This window comes from Xenopus tropicalis, chromosome 1, assembly GCF_000004195.4.
Source record: "Xenopus tropicalis strain Nigerian chromosome 1, UCB_Xtro_10.0, whole genome shotgun sequence".
Lineage (NCBI taxonomy): Eukaryota > Metazoa > Chordata > Amphibia > Anura > Pipidae > Xenopus > Xenopus tropicalis.
In genome coordinates, this window is record NC_030677.2 from 69,429,915 (window position 1) to 69,455,741 (window position 25,827).

At 36.6% G+C, this 25,827-nt stretch overlaps 1 protein-coding gene across 15 annotated transcripts in view; it reads right to left on the bottom strand.

Annotated features, from left to right (window-relative positions):
* Positions 1-25,827, bottom strand: part of camk2d (calcium/calmodulin dependent protein kinase (CaM kinase) II delta) — a 107,369-nt gene that overhangs the window by 71,371 nt on the left and 10,171 nt on the right. For all 15 annotated transcript variants that reach the window (XM_031890418.1, XM_031890379.1, XM_031890449.1 and 12 more), the window contains 1 exon segment: positions 24,323-24,417. In XM_031890418.1, the coding sequence (XP_031746278.1) occupies positions 24,323-24,417 (95 nt within the window).

Below are 25,827 nucleotides of genomic sequence, written 5' to 3' on the forward strand. Positions count from 1 at the left end.
CGAATGCTTATTAGCATATGCTAATTTATGCTAATTAGAATTCGGTTCAGCCAGGACCGTGGATTTGCCCGAAACCGAATCCCTCAAAAAAAGCCTGGATTTGGCCCGAATCCGGGATTTGGTGCATCCCTAATTTTAAATTTTTTTTTGGGAAAAAAAAATTTGAACACAGTGAAATTGCATTATATTCATTATTTTTTAAGAAAAATGTAAAAACTTTAGAAAAAAAGCTTTAATTGTGCCTAGGAACATTGACTTCTACATCAGTTTTAAAACTTTTAGATGCCAAATGTTTACATTCAAGTTTCTGAATGTAAAAAAAGCTATCTAATCCCTATGCAGAGGGGCATTCGGTGAGCCAGCACCTGGCAAGATGATCAGAAATGTCAGAATAATGGGGATGGACATGTGGGGTTAGGTAATGGAGCCCTACAAATTAGGAAATAGCATTCCTTAATGGGATTTAGCTCATTAAAAGAGAAAAGCTATACTACTTTTAAAAACTCTTCTTGGTTTTATTGCCCCTTAAATTTAAAAGCATAAATATTATGAGAACAGAGGAGGTTACTGCAGTTTCACATGGGCAAAACCATAATATGGTTTAAATATTAATTTTAATATGAATTCTTATTGAAAAATGTAAAACCAAAGACTGAAATTGCTGTTTTTATCCAGCTTTTCTTCCTTTTACTCCTTTACTTCTGCTCCATGAAATAAATGGTGGCTTTCACATAATAAAGTCACATGGTACCAAGTCTCAGAAGTCCCAGTAAAGCTGCATAGAGATTGGATGGGCTAGAGAGGAAGTTTAAACTTCACCCATCCAATCCCTATGCAGCTTTACCAAGACATTCCGTGACATCATCAAAAGCATTTTCACATGTGCTGCTAACAATTTTTTTAACACGACATTTGCGTGTGACATCACTTCTAGAAGAGCGTATGTGCAAATGTCACTGCCAAGTATCGGGGAAATTTTCAGAGGCAAATGCAAGCCCCGCATAACGTTTTTCAAAATTTGACAGCTGTTTCTTACAATCTGTGGAATTAGGCATGTCTGTGTAAAAAAAAAACACTTTTAGATTTATTTATGGAACTTTATATATATATATATATATATATATAAAACAAAAAATTCTTTTTTTATTGCCAGAGGAGTGAACTAACGTTTCGGCTGTTACACCAGCCTTTGTCAAAGTTGTAGCAGCAAAGGAGAAACACACATAAATACTGTGTATGGCGGGAAAAATCAAACAAAGAAGTGAAAAAACTTTCATGACGTGTATAGTGCACAAAACTACCAACCCCACCCATCACATTAACATATCATTAAAATGCTAATTATAAGGTGTTAGTACATCGATACCCTGATACGGACAATGTATAATCAAGGCATTAGCAAAGAAAATTTATACGCACAAACAACAAAATTCCGAAGTATACTAAAGGGGTAGGTGCTGGGTGTGAACACAGGGAAAGAATTACATAAGACGAATACTAACGAAACACAAACGAATATTGTTGGGAAAATTAAAATAAAATAATTATAGAAAAAGCAAATAAAACAGTAGAAGTCGGAAAACGAGTATCGGTGCAAGAGGAAACGTGAACGTACGTGACACCAGGTAAATAGAAAGAAAGAAACCCCTCTCCGGTAAAGGTAAGTCCAAATAAATGGTACAGTGAAGAGCAAAGGGAGAAGGTAAGTATCAGCACGGAATCCCACCAAGGAATACCACCTCGAAACATACCGAAATATGCTAGGCGCTCCAAGCGTTTCCTAGTGACATCGTGGCAATCGGACCAAAGAGTTACAGCATATAGGGCAAGGGCAGTGGCATACTAAATCGCTAAAGGGGGCACTGTACTCACCAATAGATTTTCGGTGCACTTACATTGTAAGGCAGCACCGTAGCCTGAGGCACATAAGAATACCGGCTCCACGGTAAACGGCCAGCCGTTTCTATTTACCTGGTGTCACGTACGTTCACGGTTCCTCTTGCACCGATACTCGTTTTCCGACTTCTACTGTTTTATTTGTTTTTTCTATAATTATTTTATTTTAATTTTCCCAACAATATTCGTTTGTGTTTCGTTAGTATTCGTCTTATGTAATTCTTTCCCTGTGTTCACACCCAGCACCTACCCCTTTAGTATACTTCGGAATTTTGTTGTTTGTGCGTATAAATTTTCTTTGCTAATGCCTTGATTATACATTGTCCGTATCAGGGTATCGATGTACTAACACCTTATAATTAGCATTTTAATGATATGTTAATGTGATGGGTGGGGTTGGTAGTTTTGTGCACTATACACGTCATGAAAGTTTTTTCACTTCTTTGTTTGATTTTTCCCGCCATACACAGTATTTATGTGTGTTTCTCCTTTGCTGCTACAACTTTGACAAAGGCTGGTGTAACAGCCGAAACGTTAGTTCACTCCTCTGGCAATAAAAAAAGAATTTTTTGTTTTGTATAAGTCCTGTGTGTGCGACTTCCGTGATTTTTTCCTTGCACATTTCTTTCTGAACTTTGCACCCAGGCAACGTTAACCATCGGTTTCGTGAGTGCCGGCAGACTCCATTTTATATATATATATATATATATATATATATATATATATATATATATATATACAGTCCACAAAATTTTCAGCACACCAAACCCGTAATATAAATCACCTGGGTGCTACCTCCATGTGTCTAATTATCCAGAAGTCCAAGAATTGGGTGCACACCAGGATATTTTTTAAAAATTAAAATGTTACTTTTATTTAAACATGCTGTTAAAACAGGCCAACGTTTCGGTCTCCTCCTAAGACCATTATCAAGGTCTTGATAATGGTCTTAGGAGGAGCCCGAAATGTTGGCCTGTTTTAACAGCATGTTTAAATAAAAGTAACGTTTTAATTTTTAAAAAATATCCTGGTGTGCACCCAATTCTTGGACTTATATATATATATATATAGATTTATTTTATGTTTGTGATAAAAGGATGGACTTTGTGGCAAATCTTTGGCCCTGTTCTGGATTTTAAAATTAATCAAACCCCTGGTGCTTTGTGCTCACTGGAGGATGGGGCATACTTTCTGTTTGAGCAGCTAAATACTTGTTTGTTCGGTGAATTGTTGTACACTTGACAAAAGGTCATGTAGGGCTCAAACACTAAGGGCTCATTTACGTCTGCAGACACATTGAATTTTAAATGCAGTCAGTATGTTTATTTCCACAATGCAGCCTTCTATAAGCTATTGGTCTGGCATCATTTTCAGTGCTGGGCATTCGAGTGATATCTGCATCTGATTCTTTAAGCAAGTGCGCTGTGTCAATTCAGGATAAAAAGGAAACCCTGGAGCTACCGCCTGGTCAGGAGGTGGAGGTAGTTTCAGGGTTTCCCCTGTGAATTACAGGCAGCAGTACCCGATCTGAAGTGGAAAGCAGGTAAGACTGAGCAGTGCAGAACGCAACTATACAGGCATATATCAAACATCAATAGGTAACAAGCATCATCAAGTTCAATAAGGGAGTGTTAAATTATCACATAAAAAAGGAAAATCAGTCAAAAATAGTTTGAATAAAATTATAGGAGAAATGATAAAGACATCTTTTGGAGATTCCTGGATAATGGAATTTTAGGTAATAGATCCCATACATGAAACATCTTTAGTGCATCTGTGCAGAAAGCATTAGTGGCAGGAAAGTTCAAGAGGCAAATGTAAAGCTTTAATAGGGAGTGAGTGGAAAAAAAACATTTAACAGTATCTTTGCTGGTACCTTCTATCTATATCCTAACAACTACACACAGTTTTATATGCCCCCAGACCCATTATATACTTCCCACCTTTTAAAAAACCAGAGCAGAATTTTCAGACCGGAAAGTAAATAAACCCACATCAGCACAATACTAGCACTTGCCCAACACTTGCAATTCACTGTGGGTACCTCTGGGTGCCTGTTTTTGCTGCAGACCCTGACTTTAAGAGCAGGCAAATCACCTGAAACTTTGTGGTGTGATCCACAGCTTCCGGCCATGCTTGTTGAGGTAACAATATCTTTTCTCTTGAGCAGCTGTTGTGCAAAAAAATATCTGCTGAAGAGCTGATCATCCCTAATTATTTCAGTTCTAAGTTACTGATTTAAATAAATACCTCTGAATTCACATTCTAGGAGAAGTGAAGCATAATCCTAAGCAAGCTTATGATTTCTTTGTCTATGTGATTTATGCAGCAGCTTTATAAAAGGTAGTTGGCTGTTCATCCTCCCTTTGCATGGCAGGATGCCTGGATAAATATTGTGTGGATAGCTAGTACTCTGACATACTGTCCATGCAGTAAATATGCATATCACATTGTAATTAAAAATAGAAATCTATATAAATCTGATAATCAGATGAGCACACGATAAAGCTACATATAAAAAATGCATTGGTTATAATACCATGTTTTACCCAGTCTATCATAGCATTCTCTTAATTTCTTTAACACTGAAGGTTTCGGATTTTAACAATGTATATGATTTATATTTATATATGTATATTTACTTTACCTGAGCTAAGCATCCTATGGCTAATGTCACAAGATTTGTCCCTCTACTGCCTATGTGTATACAGAAAAGAAATCCACCTGTCACTTCACAGCTGGGGTAGATTCAGCCAAAATACTCTCAATTGTTTATTTTATGGTTGAAATCCACCCTCATTCCTCATCATTCCTGTCACTGCAAACACACAGGGTAGGTAGGGGGAAAACGTAATTCATTTTATCCATCTTTACAACAGCAGTGGACAAAAGATCCCCCTCAACTTGTCGCCACTTCTTATACTACTGAACGACAAGCATACAACTGAAAGCACATTAAGGGGCTGATTTACTAAGACACGATTTCGAATCCGAATTGGAAAAATTCCGATTGGAAACGAACATTTTGCGACTTTTTCGTATTTTTTGCGATTTTTCAGCGTCTTTACGATTTTTGCGTAAAAACGCGAGTTTTTCGGCGTCTTTACGATTTTTGCGTAAAAACGCGAGTTTTTCGTAGCCATTACGAAAGTTGCGCAAAGTCGCGATTTTTTCGTAGCGTTAACACTTGCACGCAAAGTCGCGCCTTTTTCGTAGCATTAAAACTTAAAAGGCGCGACGTTTTGCCGAAAAAAATCGCAAAATTACCGATCATTACGAAAAAAACGCAATCGGACGCATTCGGCCCGTTCGTGGGTTAGTAAATGTGCCCCTAAGTGTTGACAGTCATAACTTGGCACCACAATGTTTAAACTATCTGTTTGCTGCTGAGATCAGACTGTCACAGATCCATGTGCGTTCAGTTTACTGTAACAGAATTTTAAGTATTTGCTCTACTGTGTGCTTTGCACTATGATGCATTAGTGTTATATGGAGTGTAAAGTAAAGTATGTGATACTATGTGATATCAATAATAAGTGCACTGATATAATTGTGTGTATGGTTGTATGTATGTGTATAGTCACACATTTATGTGTATTGGGTTTGTTTACGTGTATATACAGTCATATGAAAAAGTTTGGGAACCCCTCTCAGCCTGCATAATAATTTACTCCACTTTCAACAAAAAAAAGACAGTGGTATGTCTTTCAGGAACATTTGAGTACTGGGGTGTTTTCTAAACAAAGATTTTTAGTGAAGCAGTATTTAGCTGTATGAAATTAAACGAAATGTGAAAAACTGGCTGTGCAAAAATTTGGGTATCCATATAATTTTGCCAATTTGAATGCATGTAACTGCTCAATACTTATTACTGGCAACACCAAATTGGTTGGATTAGCTCGTTGAGCCTTGAACTTCATGGACAGGTGTGTCCAATCATGTGAAAAGGTATTTAAAGTGGCCAACTGCAAGTTGTGCTTCTGTTTGACTCTCTGAAGAGTGTTGTATGCAAAAGCGTAGTTAGACAAGCCACAGTCATTTTGGAACAAAGTGCTTTGGACTGATGAGACAAAAATGTAATTATTTGGTCATAACAAAAAGCACTTTGCATGGTGGAAGAAGAGAACTGCATTCCAAGAAAAACACCTGCTACCTACTGTCAAATTTGGTGGAGGTTCCATCATGCTGTGGGGCTGTGTGGCTAGTTCAGGGCCTTGTTAAGTCGAGGGTCAGATGAATTCAGCCCAAGATCAACAAATTCTTCAAGATAAATGTTAAAGCATCAGTCACAAAGTTGAAGTTACGCAGGGGTTGGATATTCCAACAAGACCATGACACTAAATACACTTGGAAATCTACAAAGGCATTTATGCAGAGAGAGAAATACAATATTCTGCAATGGCCGTCACAGTCCCCCAACTTGAATATCATCGAAAATCTATGGGGCGATCTCAAGCAGGCTGTCCGTGCTTGGCAGCCATTAAGTTTAACTGAACTGTAGAGATTTTATATGGATGAATTGTCAAAAATACCGCCATCCAGAATAAAGACAATCATCAAAGGCTATAGGAGGTGTCTAGAGGCTGTTACATTTGCAAAAGGAGGCTCAACTAAGTATTGATGTAATATCTCTGTTGGGGTGGCCAAATTTACGCACCTGTCTAATTTTGTTATGATGGATATTGCATTTTTTCTGTTAATACAAAGAACTTTGTGTCACTGCTGAAATACTACTGTTTCCATAAGATATGTTGTATATTACAAGGAAGTTGCTACTTTGAAAGCTCAGCCAATGATAAACAAAACTCCAAAGGATTAAGAGGGGTTTCCAAACTTTTCATATGACTGTACATATTTGGATATCTAATGGGATGTATATTGTGATTCATTTTAGGTTATCTTAGTTGAAATTCTTAGGTTATTATGCATTTTTTGCACTGTCATGCAATTTGGTACTTTATTTCAGGGCTGTGGAGTCGGTAGATAAATTCCCCGACTCCGACTCCTCAGTTTCTGATACTTCCGACTCCGACTCCGACTCCTCTGTTTTAAATATGCTAATGTATTTTATACATCTAGGAAGGGGAACTTAAAACACAACTGAACTGATAATAAACTGAAAGACAATTTTATCTATACTCCTACTACTAATGATTTCCCTAGAATCCCATAGTCATGTTTAAAGTTTAAGCTAACATTACAGCTGAATTACAGCAGTTTTTCAAATCTTAAAGGAACAGTAACACCAAAAAATAAAAGAGCTTTAAAGTAATAAAAATATAATGCACTGTTGCCCTGCACTGGTAAAACTGGTGTGTTTGCTACAGTAAAACTACTATCATTTATATAATAAGCTGCTGTGTAGCAACGGGGGCAGCCATTTAAGCTGGAAAAAAGGAGAAAAGGCACAGGTTACATAGCAGATAACAGATAAGTTTTGTATAATACAATAGTGTTTTATCTGTTATCTGCTATGTGCCTGTGCCTTTTCTCCTTTGAATGGCTGCCTCCATGGCTACATAGCAGCTTATTTATATAAACTATAGTAGGGTTCCTGTAGCAAACACCCCAGCTGTACCAGTGCAGGAATGGCTGCCCCCATGGCTACATAGCAGCTTATTTATATAAACTATAGTAGGGTTCCTGTAGCAAACACCCCAGCTGTACCAGTGCAGGAATGGCTGCCCCCGGGGCTACACAGCGGGGTATTTATATAAACTATAGTAGGGTTTCTGTAGCAAAGACCCCAGCTGTACCAGTGCAGGAACGGCTGCCCCCGGGGCTACACAGCGGGGTATTTATATAAACTATAGTAGGGTTTCTGTAGCAAACACCCCAGCTGTACCAGTGCAGGAAGGCTGCCCCCGGGGCTACACAGCGGGGTATTTATATAAACTATAGTAGGGTTTCTGTAGCAAACACCCCAGTTGTACCAGTGCAGGAACGGCTGCCCCCGGGGCTACACAGTGGGTATTTATATAAACTATAGTAGGGTTTCTGTAGCAAACACCCCAGCTGTACCAGTGCAGGAATGGCTGCCTCCATACTACACAGCAGCTTATTTATATAAATTATAGTAGATTTTCTGAAGTAAACACACAGTGCAGGGCAGCAGCACATTATATTTTAGTTACTTTTATACTTTCATTTTTTGGTGTTACTGTTCCTTTAAACTATTGACTATCCATTCCCTTCACGTATACAAGTATTTCTAGTCCTGCAAATTTTTTTTACTTAATTAGTTATCAGTGAGAGTTAGGCTGGGTTCCCAGTGGGCATTGGGTTCCCTGTAACAGAGGAACACGACGCAGTGGAGCTGCCGCACCGTAACTGTGCATACGTCCCATTTAGTGAAGCATACAGTCAATGAAAAGCTTCATGGTCACTCAACGTTTTCGTTTATGCACTACGTGCATTGGGCTTTATTCTTATAGCAGAGAAGTAATTAATTATGACTGTTTTTTAATTGGGACATTTAAACTTGCTTTATTTATTTTTTTTTATTCCCATTTAAATTTAGTAGGAGTCGGTGTCGGAGTTGGTTCATTTTTTGCCGACTCCGACTCCAGGTACCCAAAATTGCCTCCGACTCAGACTCCTCGACTCCGACTCCACAGCCCTGCTTTATTTTGTATAATATGGTTTTGAGCAGCTATTGCATTCACCATGTATGATGCACATCTTAATGATAGAGAAAATATAATCGATGTTGATCTTCTCTGATACAACACCCACTCCTTCCATGTGGTATGATATCATGTTTTATTGTTAAAGATTAATATGCAGTTAATACATGTGAAATGTGTGGAACTGCTATGTGTTTGTAATTATGAATTATCAATGAATTCCCTCACATCTGCCAAGATGGCCATACAAAGTAAATCCCTGTGATGGAACTGAAAAGATATGACCAGTCACAATGGCGGACAAGTTGTCAGTGCAGTTACTATTGTATATCTTAACAATCAATTTATAGATTGCCCCACATCTTCAATTCAGAATTCATTTTAAATTAACTATGAGTGCCCATATCACAGATGTATGGAATACTTTGCTCTACTTTTCACCTTGACTTACAAGTAATTGATTCCACAGTTCTCCTTATTTTATTCCACAGTCCACCTGACAGTCTAGATTTAAGAGCTTCATTTTGCCTTATCAATTTTAACAAATCTCTCTGGATAAAACTATATAGATTACCTCAATATAAAGCATGATGTTCCCTAGTATCATTATGTTGGGGGCATTAACAAAATATGGCAGAACGCTAGCTTGGTGGGTGGATTTTCTTAAGGTAAACCAGTTTGTTCTCTCACCCCCCTGTAAAAAGTGGCCCTATTGTGTGTGAATGTGATAGGGACCTTAGACTGTAAGCTCCATTGGGGCACTTGCTGATGTAAATGATATGTAGTATCTTTAAAGTTTAAAGTGCTGCATATATGATTTGGAATTTGCAGTGGATAATTACCCACAGTATAGGAAATCTCCTTCTGGAATGAGATAGAAAATCTCACTTCACATAGTAGGTTCCAAGCACTCAAAATATTCCAACTATGCCAACAAGTATGCAGGTAGTGTCTTCATTGTAAAAGCAATCCTCCCCCACACATTTGCTAATATTTATAAATACATGATAATGTAATGTTTGCCCAACTGTAACCAGGTTTCAGTCTTATCATGAAGCACTACGCTATTAATTTCTCAACAGTCGTGAAAGGATTAGGCTTATGGCACACCAAAAGATATGATTGCCACCCTGTTCTTGGACGGGACTGTCAGTAAAAACACCCTTTCCCAAAAACACACTGTTTCTCATTCAAAAGAACACATGTTCCCTCAATCACAGTCCGAGGGTGCAATCTGCCTGACAAGAATGTTTACCATTCATTTTATGGGGACTGATGCTGAAAAGGAAGGTTTCTCTTTACCAATGCAATTCTCCTTGATATTACCTATGCAGTCAAAATATCCTGTTTCTCTGTTAGAAGGTAGCTCATTCTTATTAGAAGCAAGATAATCTCTAGATTGTGGGTGGGCAGGGCTCAAAGTGATGGTTTGTGTACCTCAAACTATTATTATAATATTCATTTATATAGATTCAACATTTTCTGAAAGAGATACATAACACGCAATATACTGTATAACAAACTATCAAACCAGTACAAAAAGTAACTAGGAAAATCATAGCTCTGTAGTACCTGCTCATAATTATGGAAATAAATTCTTGGATCCATTTCTAAGCTAAACCCTTTCAATATATGGATACTTTTTGGTTTCATTAAATAGTGGTTCAAAACAAATTTTGTTACATTTTGTTAAAAAATTGAATATATAGGGAAACCATTAAACTGCATTTCCTGCATTAGTCGTGCATGCATGGCCTTAGCCAAGCATTAGCACATTTATTGGTGAACATAAATTGGACAACTAAAAAAAGTCTGAACAATATTTAAACTTAACACGTCATACGTACATGAATATTAGAGTAGTTTTGACAGATCAGCCTGTCATCTTGTGAGATTATTTCAGTCTGTCTGGGCAAAACATTTGACTTCACTTGCACTGCCTTTAAATGAAACAGATTCCAGCTTCCAACTTCCACTCGGGGCTGTCAACTTTTTTAAAAAAAAATTCCAGCATATGGCTGCTTGTAGATTTTAAGCAGGGAGAGCTGAAAAATCTAACTAAAACCCATTATGCTAGTCTCTCCCATTTTTAATAAAATTCTATACTTTATTTACGGTATATAGCACACTTTTATACAATATGTGATGCATTATTTCCCTTTATTATTGCAAGCCTCCACAAACACAAAAGCAAATATAACTAACATGAAAACCGGTTTAAATGACAAAAACAAAGAACACGTGTCACTTCTTAAGTAACTGCAGTTATGCATACTTAGTACCAACAGATTGAGAGTTAGGTAAACAAATGTCCTTAACCTGGAACAGAAAAATGGACAAAAAAAACTCTTAAGCATACAAAATGTGCATATGTTGGATGAAACATTTAGCAAAAATGCTTAGCCTTCTATATCACATGGAAATTGTGCTACTGAGTCTTTCACAGAGACATGTTGCAGCAGCACATTGTCTGCACTGGAATGGTCTCCAAACAAAATCTATGAGAAGCACACAACATTAGCAACTTGCTCTGCAAGATCAAGTCATCTTATTTTCATCAGATTTGCATACAAAAATATATGAGAAGAATTGCAAGATAAACATGTACTGGTGACTGTTTCCTTTAAAAGTAATATGCATCCATGTTGCTTAGTTAAAAATTCTAGGCACTGTCTCAAGAAAGCGTTATGTATTGTATAATACAAAATCTCTAAATGCAAATTATAATAAAATAATATCTTTATTTTTAGGTTGTGCACATAATAAATGCACATAATTAAATCTTTGTGTGTATAATTTTGCTATCATGGAACTTGGCTACACATGTGGACAGCCCAACCACATTCTTTTAAGCAGGTGGCCCTTGCCTGATTGACATCCCAATGCATGTGGGAAGAGTGGTCTTTGACAAGGCCAGTTTTCTGTTTCAAGAAACTCTGGCACAATAATTCAAAATGCTAGAATAGGTGCTGCACACAATTCACTTCAAAATGCTAAACTTCTATCTTTGTATAGAAGAACAATGTGTTACTTTGCATAGCCTTTATAACAATCAAAATAGCATTTTTATGTCCCTTACTGCAGTGAGCAAAGTGTAAATTTGAGTGCAATTGCCACATTGTTCCCACAATTCAGTGTTATTTCCCCAAACTTCGACGGTGATTCAAAGGCCGAAGTCCAACAAGCGTCATTTCCAGTGTTATGAGTGCAAGGGTCATCTGCCTATTGACTCTGGGTGCAACCCCTGGGCAGGAGGTATATATCCAAAAGTATAGACCAATTTTTGGGGGTTTAAACTAAATAATAAAAGATTTTTAGCTCTAAAGGTTCAAAAAAGATAAACAAAAAAACTAAATACAAACATTAATAAATTGGCCTCAAAACACAACTAAAATATAAAATAAATGTTTCTATCAAAACTGATGTGTTTTTTTTATTTTAAATAAGGCATTTCCTTATTATTTAACATCTACATGTGGAAGCCTAAACACTTTTTCAGGCATAATTATTAATCAGGTGTATGCCTACAGTACTTTTTTTTTTTTTGTCCTTGAAAGCTTAACTTTAGCTGTAGCCCAGGAAAACATCATCTTCACAAAACGATTCTATTCTATACCCTAGCCAGAGTAGCAGCAAAATTACTAGGTTATAGGTAGCTATATAAACCTATATATATTGAACTACCTATATATAAAATAGGGCAACAGATAACCATTCTCTCAACATAATCTATTAAAATATTAAATGGTTTCCTTTTATCCACTCCTAATGTAATACTATAGGGCTAGTTCATAGTGACAAACAATAGTATCCTAAGAATTTTCAACTGATATAGAAAACACAGAAAACATACATTGAACAAATCTTGAAGGGGTGGTTTAGGTTAACTGAAGCTAAATTATTCTGCAGATAACAAAAAATAAAGACCAACTGCAAATTGTTCATTATCTACATTATAATAAAAGTTAATTTAAAGGTGAACAACCCCTTTAAAGCCTTCATTAAAAAATCTTCAAATTATTTACAGAATCCCTACATACAGGACAGGATAGCGTTTCTTTAAAAGCCTACCAGCCAACACAAATTTACATCTTCCTGAATTTATCTAACACACTATTACTTTTTCAGTGGGCCAGAAAATAGCCCCCATATGTAATAAAAGGCACTAAGTTTGCCCAGTACTAGTAACCCCTAGAAAACCAGTGTTTGGGGGCCAGTAAATTCTTCCAGCTGATTGGTTGCTGTGGGTTACTTGTCCTGGGCAAACTAATTGCAATGGAGGGGTACAGTATCAACATCTTCTTTGAAGGTCAGTATTCTAACTTTTTATGACAAAAACAGAAGAACAATTCCTTTTAAATTGATTCCATACTGAGCCCATAAGGCTTTTGCACACTGGTTATTTTTTGTGTGTTTGAGCCACAGGTTTCAGCACACCTAGAGCTTCAGCTAATCGTTTCCATTATATTCTGCCTGGTTGTACTCATGAGCATTTAGAAATGTATTACTAATCTTTCTATTTAGGCTTTCATTTATCATTCTGTCTCTTATTCAAACAAATGCATCACTGGTAGGTTAAACTGGATCCTAGCAACCAGATAGGGTCATTTATAGCACTGGGCAATTTGCACCTGAGCAGTAACACAGGGTAATAAATTATTTTGCTATCACTGTTCTACCTGCAACTAGCTGAAAAAATCTATTAACTAATTGGTTGCTATGGGTTACTGCCCAAGTACAAATTTCTCCTTTGTTTTTAAATAAGTCTGGTGGATAATGGAATACTAGTAGGTTCTGACCTCAACTAAAGTTGGACTTTGCTCATATTTGTATAGCACACAGTGTGGCTGTCTACAACCAAGCCCTTAAAGGAAAGAAAGGAAACTTGCAAATGGAAAGTGAGTAGATGTAACTCTTTGAAACATTCAGAATGACATTTATGTGTCCTTCCTGCTTCGGTCTTTGCACATGTGCAGTAGAGTGAAAAGCTGTCTAACAAAAAAAGTTGGCTTTTCGCTCAACTGAGCATGCGTAGGCCCCAGAATTCCAGTGATTGGGGGCCTTTCCTTCTCATTTAAATATATCATAACATTGTCTTTGTTGGTTATTTATAATTTTGCCATAAAAATATTTCCTGTTGCTTTTACATTACTTACTAGATCATCCAAGTTCCTCTATGAGAGGGCTCCCATATTTGTGCCTCAGTAGTCTGTTAGCATTAAAAGCTTTAACTGACAGGTTGAAAAGCGACAGTCAAAAGTTTGCAAGTCAGGTCTAGAAATTTCAAATAATTATTTACAAAAGCAGCCCTTTCAATGAAAAATGATCAACATGACGTACAGGTAATTTTTTATATAGATTCATATTTTAAAGTAGTTTTTGCGTGTTAATATCAATTCAATAGATTAAAAAAAGTAGACTAGTGGCTCAGAACACATCAATAATATAACATACTAAAATAAAGCTCGCGTTTAATAAAAAGGGTACTGTAAACCAAAATAAAAACAAAAAAGGAACATGAATAGCCAAGTTAAGACTATTTTACATTATAGGCATAGGTCTTCATTTATCATTCTTCTTAGTGGCACATCTCTAACCTGCCAATTTATTTTCATTTGAACAAAAGAAAACTGCTCAATGTGACAGATTCTAAATATAACCAGAACTGCTGCAAGCTATCAGAAAACTGAATTGAGGTATCCTTTTCCGTTTCCAAGGGGAATTTTTACATGCCTCAGAAAGTAGGTCAAGAATGAAGCAAAATGGAGCTTCACTTATCCCAGATATCACAGCAAATAGCCGTTACCTACGAATATATAATATATACATATACACACACATAAATATATTTGTGTATGTATGTCTGACATCAGCATTCTCTATTTTTTAGACAACCAGCATTAATATAAGAATATTTTTGCTGCAGACAGATTACTGTTGCAAATTATTGCCTATTGTAGTACAATATGTCTGTTCATGCAATATCAGTGATATCAGAGATATAATATAACTTTTTGCTTCTGTTATACCATACAACAAGCCTTGCCTATAACCTTTCCATATGACTAGTACCTACATTTACATGTTTTTTTACTGAATATTTAGCAGTATAAATGATTCAGTCGTGACAGCGTAAACTCTGTGGCCTACAGTGTTGTATGAAGTACCGGTAGGAAAAATTATGCTTGAGAAGAATGGAAAGCATCCGTGCCCTATCCTATTTGGGTTACTGACAATAATGAATATGGATGTAGACTACAGGTGTTGGAGCAGTGGAGTAACTACCTATACAGCAGACCCTGTTTTCTGGAAGCTGAGGGGCAATTCAAAAAATGCTCAAAGATAGGGCCCCTGCCCTCTATTTTATAGGTGGGTAGGATAGAGCAACCTGCTTTAGAGCAGAGTTTTCCAGATTTGGGAGCAAGTTGCGGACCCCCAGCATCCTGGTTTCAGAGTGTTCCAGGTACGGGGATGATAGATAAAGGTTCCAATACCATACCTCCCAACTGTCCTGATTTTCCAGGGACAGCCACGATTTTAACAGCTCAGCCCGCAGTCCTGGAATCTTATTGAAAAGTCCCTCATTTCCCTATTGACCTCCTGCACTGAACATCAAAAAAGATACAAAGTTTTTTCAAACAGAATTAGAAAGGAGGCCTTTGGCAGAGAACCCAGAATACTCAACACCTGCACTAAGATACAGGCCTGGATTTGTGGTGAAGCCACAAAGTCTCGGGCCTAGGGCGGCAAAAATTTAAGGGCTTTTGCCGCCCCGCCACAACGAAATCTTTAAATTTTCCTCCCATACGGTGCAATGGGGACTTCTCCCTGCTGTTCCGTATGGGAGTTTAAATGCCCGCGCATGCACACTTGTGGCAGCAGGGGGAGGGAGAGATGTTTGTTCGCGCATGCAGGGGGGTGGCATGAATGGGTGGCGGCCCCGGGCCGCCTGGATTTGAAAGTGCTGCACTGCTTAGATACAACTGTAACAAACAAGATAAACTGGTTTCTTGAGGGAACTGAGACTTGCATTGTAAGGAGCAATTTTACCATCATTAGCAAAACTGTAATACCACATAAAATAACCCCCAGAAATGTGTTAAAACTTTACATAACCTGCCACATTTAGTAAAATGGGAGTGATATTTAGAGGGGTGTGGTCACAAAAATGGGCATCATAGTGCGGGATCTTTTTTTGTCCCTCTTTGCATTTCTCAAATGTTGGGAGGAATGCAATACCTGTATTTTATGTTTATACATAAGGGGGAATTTCACTTCCAAGTAAAGTGCTGCTAGAATCTCTTTACTTAAAATGCATTACATTACTTTACATGAAAATTCAACAGCATCATGTATAAATCGTAAACTGAAAGTCGGCTCTAACATAATCACTAATTTATACAGGCACACAGACTGTAGTGGATACTTAATTCTTTTTACAAATGCATATTTTTATCTTGTAGTTGTTGAAATATAAATGTTAAATCTGAGGGCCCCTTCAACCTAACACTCTGTCCTCAGTGCAAGTACTCGACCATACTATGTGTCAGTAGGCACTGCAAGCTGCTAACCAATCCTGGAATCAGCCACTTAGAGCAGGTGAAATGTTAGCCATTCACAACATGCTTGTGTTGGTGCAGCTGAAAAAAAAATTAAAGGGATTGTTCACCTTTAAATTTATTTTAGTATTTTTTGAAAGAAAAAATAAATTACAATTGGTCTTTTTTTTTTTACTATTTGTGGTTTTTAAATTATTTAAATTTTTATTCAGCAACTCCCCAATGAAATCAGCTGCCAAACTGGGAACCTGTGTGAAGAGGGAAGTCTGTTTCTGAAAAAAGGCAGCACATATCAATTTAAGCAGGTACAAGAATTTCAAGCCAATAACATTTTTGGCAGGTTAGAGGTGGTTTAAAGACCTTATGTTGTATATACCAAACTGACTGAGATTTTCCCAATGGGAGTGTATATTTCTATTCAGCATAAGAGGGTTTTTTTCATGTATACATGTGTCAAATAAATAAAGTTTAAAATCATGAAATAGAAACTTTTAGGGCAGATTTATCAAAATGTGAGTTTAGAGCTTAATGCATAAAAACTTACCCACGTTCTATTTATTCCTATGAGTTTTTCAGAAGTGCATTTATTAATAGGTTAGAGTTCGCCATTTAATAAATGCGCTTCTAAAAATCCCATAGGAATGAATAGAATGTAAGTTTTTATGTATTAAGCTCTATACTCACATTTATAAATCACATTTATAAATCTACCCCTTAGCATCCCTTTAAAGGGGCAAGAAACCTTGCCTTTAATCCCTTTAAAGGGGCAAGAATAATTCTATGTTTAAAAGGGAGTACACTGCCAATTTAAAGGCCTACTTGGGTCAGTAATGCCTCAGTTTCAACACTTGAAGCACATCATTGCAACTCTCTGGTTTAGATGCTGGACAAAATCTGTGGCGCAAAATTTTTGTGAGATGGTGATTATGATTGCTGTGAGTATATAAATGTTCTGAGAAACACAGCACTAGCAAAGCTCATATTAAGATACAGCTTCCTTTAAGCTTACAAACTAAAGCTTAGTGTGAACAAAGTGAAAGATATGACAGGATTTATAAATAGAACGTTGACCTAGATTTCCAATATGGCAGAAGAAAGGGAAAGCAGAAGCTAAATAAACAAAAAATAGGACCTAAAGGAGAAAGAAATGATGGGGTAGTGAGGAGGAATAATTGCTTAGAAGGCTGGCACATATTCAGTCTGCACACAATCTAAATATAACTTCCCAGAGCATGAATAAAAGAAATAGACAAATACAGTCAAAATAAGGATCTTATCCCCTGCAGCATACAGAGGTGAATTACTCAGATGAAAGATACACTTGGCTTTTATTCAGTATAGTAAAAATAGTTTAATATATTACTTTCCTCATTAACTTACACATGTTTCAGAACCACTGTAAATATCACTAAACAACATTTCAACAATAAAATTCTGTGACCAACATTAAACAGCGAAGGACTTGTTAAAGGTCAAAGAAAGAAAGAAGATGTATTCTGTAGCATAGAATCATGTCATGTCATAAGCAAATTACTGAAATGGTAGAGAGATGAAACCTTTAATTTGTACATAGTAAAGGTTATTATATATAATAACTATCTGTATCAGTTGTCAAATGGGATACATGATTTCATAGTACAATGAATCAGTACAGTATTAAAGTGTCTAAAGAAGCATATTTCTTGATTAAGGAACAAATCACACAGGAAGGCTTTTTATTGACTGCATCTTCTCAACTCATCAATGCACAGAGCTCATATTGCAAACCAAGTTTCCCACAATCTATATGGACAATAAAAAAAACCCTGTCCACCTTTGTAGCCATTATACTACAAAGTATATGTATGTTTACTAATGTACAAATATATCTGCCCTCTAAAATCAATCTACAAAAAAAAAACATTCTAATTTATATCTTTGTAAATTATGTTTCACTCTAGAAGATAAGACTTGCTTAGTTGGAAAACTGGTTTAAGCAAGCTACGGTTTTGGGGCAATGGCACATGGTAAGCTTTGTTGCCTGTGGTTAAATCTGCACTACGACCAGCAACAAATCTCCCAAAATTCCTTGCCATTTTCGCATTGGGTACACTGTGACTGGCAAATCTTACTGTATGCTATTGCCCCTACATAACATGCTCAGTTTTGTTTTGTTAGACAACTTCCTCCAGTTTCATGCATGCCACTTTTTACTTTAGATTTGGATATAACAGTAAATGCAATGTGAATATACAGGTAAGGTATCTGTTATCTGTAAGGGCAATGGCACACAAGTGCACCTATTCATTGCACCTGAGGGAATCACTGTAGGCAAAACATTTAAAATCACAAACAATGCCCCTTTCTGCATTCTTGCATGATTACATGATGTAAGTGTTTTACCTGGGGTGATTCCTGCAGTTTGCAACTGAAAGGAATTGCAGGGCACTTTGTTGCCTGTGGGGTGGGGGAGTACCTGCAGGAAACAAAGCATCCTGTGTGCCATTTCCCTAATGCTTGGGATCAGTTTTTTTTCTATATTGTGGAGCAGCAAGTCAAAAGGCCGCTTTAATAAACCTTTTAAAAAAACCCTACATTGATTGCTGACTGTTAAGAGAACATTAGCTACAGAAAACTGCCTTATAATTACAGATAAAAAGAAATAAGTCATAAAGAATTATTTATTCATTACACAAAACAGCAGTGACCTATTTCTGAGCTTTCTTTTCTTGACTGCTTCTAGCAGTGTGGGGGTTACACAATCAGACTCTGTACTTCAAGGGTAGGAACCCTCAAAACTATTACTAAATACTATTGGTACCTATAAAGTGGTGCAAATGTAGTAAAGATTACTGGGCACCAGTTATTCTTAAAGGGGTGTTTACCTACCAAACATTTTCCACTTAATTTTTTTTTATTTCTGTAAACAATTGATGTTTGACTGTTTTTGTAAAATTTATATTAATGTTTCTCTTTCTGGTGTTTTAGGTTAGCATCACAGTAATCCAAGTGCAGAATCTGAATTGTTGTAATTTGCTACATTAGTTGATTTATTACCAGAAAAAATGTGTGCAACATTAGCAACTATTGTATCAATTTGCCTTTAATGAAACTTGGGGATTATTATGGTCAGCAGGGCCAAAGATAATACATGTGTCAACTAAAGTAGCCAAACAAAACAGTTTACAGAGTCAGTGACTACCCTCCCAGAGCTGCTGTGGGAAGACATGAGTGTTAAAAAATGAAAATTAAAACTTCAGCATTAGGAGAAATAAATAAAAAACAAAAAGCAATTGACGAAAGTTTTTATTTCTAAAGAAAAAAGAATTGAGCAACCCCTTTAAATCAATTTTCTGTTACACTATGGTCACAAGCCAAAATGGTTACTAAAACAGTAAGTATTGTGTTTGGAATTACAACTTAGTTATATTTTCCCTACTAGTCTCATATACAATACACGTAATCTCACCAGCAATAAAACCACTCTGTTGGAAAAAGGCTATGTCAATGTTTTACTAAAAATGATGTCTACAAAAGCATTAATGGTTGTGCTAATATAAACTAAATTACTATTTCTACTACAGGTAAGGGATCCCTTATCCAGAAACCCGATATACAGAAAGCTCCGAATTATGGAAAGCCTGTCTCCCACAGACCCCATTTTAATCAAATAATTCAGATTTTTAAAATGTACTTCCTTTTTCTCTGTAAAAATAACACAGTGCTTTGTATTTGCTCCCAACTAAGATATAATTAATCCTTACTGGATGCAAAATAATCCTATTGGGTTTAATTAATGTTTTATTGTTTTATTGGTAGACTTAGGGGCTGATTTACTTACCCACGAACGGGTCGAATGGAGTCCGATTGCGTTTTTTTCGTAATGATCGGTACTTTGCGATTTTTTCGTATTTTTTCGGATTCTTTACGAATTTTTCGGATCCAATACGATTTTTGCGTAAAAACGCGAGTTTTCCTATCCATTACGAAAGTTGCGTAAAAAGTTGCGCATTTTGCGTAGCGTTAAAACTTACGCGAAAAATGCGCAACTTTTCGCGTAAGTTTTAACGCTACGAAAAATGCGCAACTTTTTACGCAACTTTCGTAATGGATACGAAAAACTCGCGTTTTTACGCAAAAATCGTATTGGTAACGAAAAATTCGTACAGAATCCGAAAAAATCGCAAAACATACGAAAAAGTCGCAAAATGTTCGTTTTCAAGTCGGAACTTTTCCAATTCGGGTCGGATTCGTGGGTTAGTAAATCAGCCCCTTAAGGTAAGAAGATCCAAATTACGGATAACTGGATAACGGGTCCTATACCTGTACTATGGAAACTGTGCCTACTGCAGGTTACAACTTTTCTAACTCTCTCAAGGGGGCAGGGGCACATATAAAGTAGGGATACAAATTAAAATGCTAAACGCCAGCCAAAGTATCATTGGATAAGCATGTATGACAGTTCCTGCTTGCTTGCTGCACATGCAAACTGTTACTAACATTTGTTAGGTGTTCATTACAGGTCAGCTCCATTCTAAACTGTTTCTGGGTTTAGAATGAAGCGCAGCCATGTGACAATATCCTATAAACACAACTCTAAAATATTTTATGTTTATTTAAACTGCTTTGGTAAAAGAATGAACAGTTTAAGTAATCACTGCAGCCTGGTTTATTTTTTTATGAGGCCATTCTAGTTTTCAAGCAATATCTAGTCACAGTTAGCTGCTTAGTAGTGATACATCAGTGCACCCTAAACCTGTGGGATGGGCCCGTGTATATCATTAAAGGGTTGTTCACCTTTGTAAAACATTCACAAATCTAACAATTTACATTATTGGAACAATCTTTGCCATATACATAGGTAACAAGAATGTGCAGCAGAAGAGATATTCACCTCAGAATCACCCATCTGCTGATCCTTCAGAGCCTGTGCTGGGGAGGGGGGGGGTCAGTGAGTAAAGTATGAAGTAAAACAATTTCTGGCTTGTGCATCACTCCTGCTTAGCACATGCATTCAATTTGTTTCAGTAGACTGAAAATTTACAGCTGTACAATGGCATTCTACAGTAACAAAACCCATACAATACATCCAAGGGGAACAGCTTGTGGGGGTTTGCAGTAATAATACATTGGTGGGAGTAGATTCCTTAAGAAAAATGTTAATTTCCTTTTTGTATTATCTCCTAGTAGGTGTTCTTTTATCAACTGGATCCAGTTAGCTTATTTTTTAGTTTCTTTACAGGATTACATGATTTTTTTTCTCAAAGTAGAAGACCATAATAAAGCACAAAAATACAATTACAATTGCTGGTGCATACAAATGTTTAGAAAACAGAAAGAATGCAACATATTTTGTTTAAGATTACTATGGTTAAAAATGTTTAAAGCAAACCAGATGCAAAAAAAAAAAATCTGCTATCCAATGCTAATAATTCAGAGAGCTTTCTAGGTTACTTAAACCACAAAATCATATTCTGAAGTGGTTAAAATGTAAATGAGAGCTTACATTGGTAAATCCCATTAGATTTCAAATATGGATATCATGAAGAATCTCCATCTGCTCCTGTAGCTACATTATGAATATGCAGCATGGGTATCATGGCAACACCTGCATTTTTGCTTGACAAAAACAACAAGCCTTCCATGGAGCATTTAACTAAAAACACACACACTGACAAAAACATGGCATACAAATAAAATCCCTGATACAAAGACAGTATTTTCTGGTAATGTGGTTGAATGAAAGCGAATCCCACCAACAATGTTCCAAATGTAGAGCAAAGTGTTCCCAGAATAGTAAACGCTGCTGCAGATATATTAATACTATTATACATTTAATAAGTCACTATATAAATAACCTGTAACATTGTATAAGTACCTGATCAAGAGCAGGCTTTGTTCCTCTATTTTTTTGGATGTAGTAGCAGGAGACTGCATGGACAGCTTTTACAATGCAGAGGCTGCCATATGGGGCCATCATCAGAAGTACACAAGGCTGGAAAAGAGCAAGGGCCTAATGTACAATGTCGACATCACTGTGTCCTAAGATGCCCTAGGCAGCCCCAAGCTCCACCAAGAATTAGACCAATTTCCCTTTGGAGCGTGCATTTGTTATATCAACCCCTCTCCAATTAGCTTTTACCTTATCAACCTCAAAACACTTCAAACCCTCTGAAATTTTATTATGAGCTACATACATATTCCGCCAAATGGGTTTGCATACATCTGTTTGCCTTATCTAAATATTGTAGATTTCTATCATTAGTAGTACAATTAATCAAGAATTTTATCTCAAACTTTTATTTTGTGACCCTAGAAGAAAGTGTTTTAGTCTTAACCCCATATGTTCAATATCTGCATAAGGTACAGTAAAGTAATCCTAACAATCCTTTTTTCATTACAATTTGTAAGTAAACCGCATTGTACCAATCTTTATTTTATAATAACTTCTTTTTTAACGAGTGTGTGTGTCTCAGATCTTATCATGATTGATGGAAGCCAAGACATACAGATGCAGCCCAGCAACTTTTCACATTTTTTCATCCAGAAACCATTTTTTGAGTGTTAAATCCTGCCTCTAGATAAAAGTAGAAAGACAGAACTGTGCTTTCCAGTACAATAAAATATCACTGGCAATGTGAAGTTAGGAACTCTTTTTATAAATCCTTATGGCTGAGAGAGCAACTTTCCCTTACAAGTCATTACTACAGTGTATCACAAACAGTGTATGGGACAGGATGAAAGACTCAATGAAATCTGAACTGCTATGGATTAGCAGGCTCATTAATTGTGCAGAATGCCCCTGTGCATGTCATGGGCCTTAAAATATATACTATAAGAACAGTGTTTATTTTTCATTTGTTACATTATACATATATTAAATTAAAGGTCTAATAGTATAGAAAGAAGAGTTCTCATGAATAGCACTGAAAGAGAGTAGTTCCAATGGTGGTCAAAACAAATAATCCTGCTCTACAAGAATGAAAGCCTGAAATTTTGCTCTTATTTTTTTTAATCAGTAGAAGTCTGATCACGATTGACTTCACTTTTTTTGAAAGGGTGTTGTTTAACTAAAGAACTGAAGAAGCTTCTGAATACTTTTGTTTGCCTTTGTCTGAACTAGCAGAAAGCAGATCCGGCACAGGCTGAACTTGGAAGAAACATGTCATGTTTCATCCTTGGAAACGAGGTAACTATGAAAGCTAATAGACATTTGAAAGAAATTAGAACAAATTACTTCCTTTTCCAACACTACTTTATTCAGAAATGCACAATAGTTTTAGTAACCAACAAAACAGCTTATAAAACTGCAGTGTCCCTTCAAGGACTGACCCATTTTATCAATGTGTTTACTAACTGAGCATTGGCCTGTATCAGACACATATCACTTTTAATCAGTACTGTTATGTTTCTATAATTTTTTTTATTCTATTTAATAACAGTAGCAACAAGATCACCACACAGTGGCCATAGTCAAGTAAGTTTTATTACAGTCAAAAGATTTTTGGTCAGAGACAATAGTTATAATAGCCTTAAGTTTAACAACAAAGTTAAAAAAAACTTGGCCAACCAACTTCCTGCTGCTCTGAACAATCAAAATGGGACATACAATTTAGATGATAATTAATTAAACTGCATTTCTCCTAGATTTGTATAGAAACCATTGTATGTAAAATTACATACAATTCCTTATTGTAAGATATGCTAACAACCACTAAATGAATACAGGTATGGGACCTGTTATCCAGAAGGCTCGGGATCTGGGGTTTTCCAGATAAGGGATCTTTCCTTAATTTGGATCTCCATAATGTAAGTTTTCAAAAAATAATTCAAATATTGAATAAACCCAACAGGCTTGTTTTACTTCCAATAAGGATTAAATATCTCTTAGCTGGGATCAAGTACATGGCAATGATTTATTATTACAGAGAAAAGGGGAATCATTTTTAAAACTTAGAATTATTTGCTTATAATGGAGTCTATGGGAGATGGCCTTTCCGTAATTCGGAACTTTCTGGATAACCGGTTTCCGGATAAGGGATCCCATACCTGTACCAGAGAAGAGCAGTTTTTCATTCTTACAACAGTATAGATCATACAACAGTATGCAAGGTAAACTTTACCATATCTGAAGTTCTGAAATGGTTACCCCTTTCATACGATCAATTCTCAATTTTAATGTGCAGCTGAGGAAGTATCTAGCTAAAGTTTTTTGCAACCCTATGCGTGCTCCACGCCGTTGCTTCCTGGGGTAATGCTTACCTCTCGCAGACAGCTTTTTGGTGTTTATAATTTTGGCAGCATACTCTTGTCCTGTGGTAATCTTCATACATCTTCTTACCACTGAGAATGCCCCCCTACAAAATAAAAGGAATTAGCATAAAAATTCCTTTTGTACATTAACTTACTGGTTTTGAAAAATGTCATACAAATGAACAATGGATGTTAGTGGACCTGTGTGTTTTGAATGCCACAGTTCTATGTCCTCCTCCATTGCCTTTTTCCAGCTTTCAAACGGGGGTAGCTGACCTTGGCAGCTAATAACCTGCTCTGTGAGGCTACAAATTTATTGTTATATATTTTTGTTTTTACACTGTCTCCTCTGCTAGACTCTCACTCAAACCACTGCCTGCTTGCTAGGCATTTGAGCCCAAGCAACCAGATATGATTCTAGGTACTTCATTCACATTTGTAAAACAATGGCCTTGAGAAATGGGTATAGCACATTAGAATACACACAGTCTGTTTTTCTTGGTGTAATGCAATGAAGATATTTTCCACGGCAGCATAAAACTGGCTGTACATGAGCGAGTATTGCCTGTGAACTCAGTCTGTACCATTCAAAATCAGCTGCTTATTTGCCTATGTGTAAAGACAAAACAATTGCTTTCCCAACCAATATTTGGTTGGAGCTTGGCCAGATATTAATTAAAATCATATTCTTAAAGCAACAAAATCATAATGTCAATGTTTTGAATAGATTCCCCAACCTTTGACAAATAATTGTGGTCATAATCTTGTGTAAAGGGTTCCTGTTTTGGAAGACTGTGATATTGGGAGTAGTGGATTTTCCCAGGACATACACTTGTACTATAATTACTACAAGGCAAAAAGTGTAGTTTTCTTGCAATATCTTCTGGAAAAATCTTCCTGCCATGGCTGTGACATTCTTTTTAACAAGTTTTTACATGTACCTCCTTCATGTAATCTGAACTTTGACCCAGGGCAAAACAACTGGATAAGCTTTATCTGACCCGCTATCTGAGTGCCAAATTCAAGCAGAGACCTGTTTGTATCTCGTCACATTAACATATTTTAAGAGTTTTTGGTCAGCTTAAAACTTCAGGTGTTAGACCCTGATGTGAAAAAATAATTAACATTAGGCCATACATAACCAGACTCTGTGCACACATGTATACAACCTTTCAGGAAAAGACACACTAGGTGGTGTATTTATTAACATTGGCGACAATCAATCAGCATGGTCACCTGCAAGTTATAAAGAAAAGCAAAGATCTGATTGATTGCTATGGGCAACATCACCAGTAATGTTTGTCTCTAGTATTAATCCCCAAAAGTATGCCCCACTTCTCTCTGCCTGCGCCTTGGAGTCAGACTCTCCACTCTGTGTATCTGCACCGAGGCTCATGCTGTGCCTGTTAGTGCAGCTAAAAATGGAAGTGTATTGGAGCACATCCGCTTCTCTTTGCCTGCCTTCAAAATGCAGGCAGAAAGAAGCAGGACATATGCCTAGCGCCTATTTATTA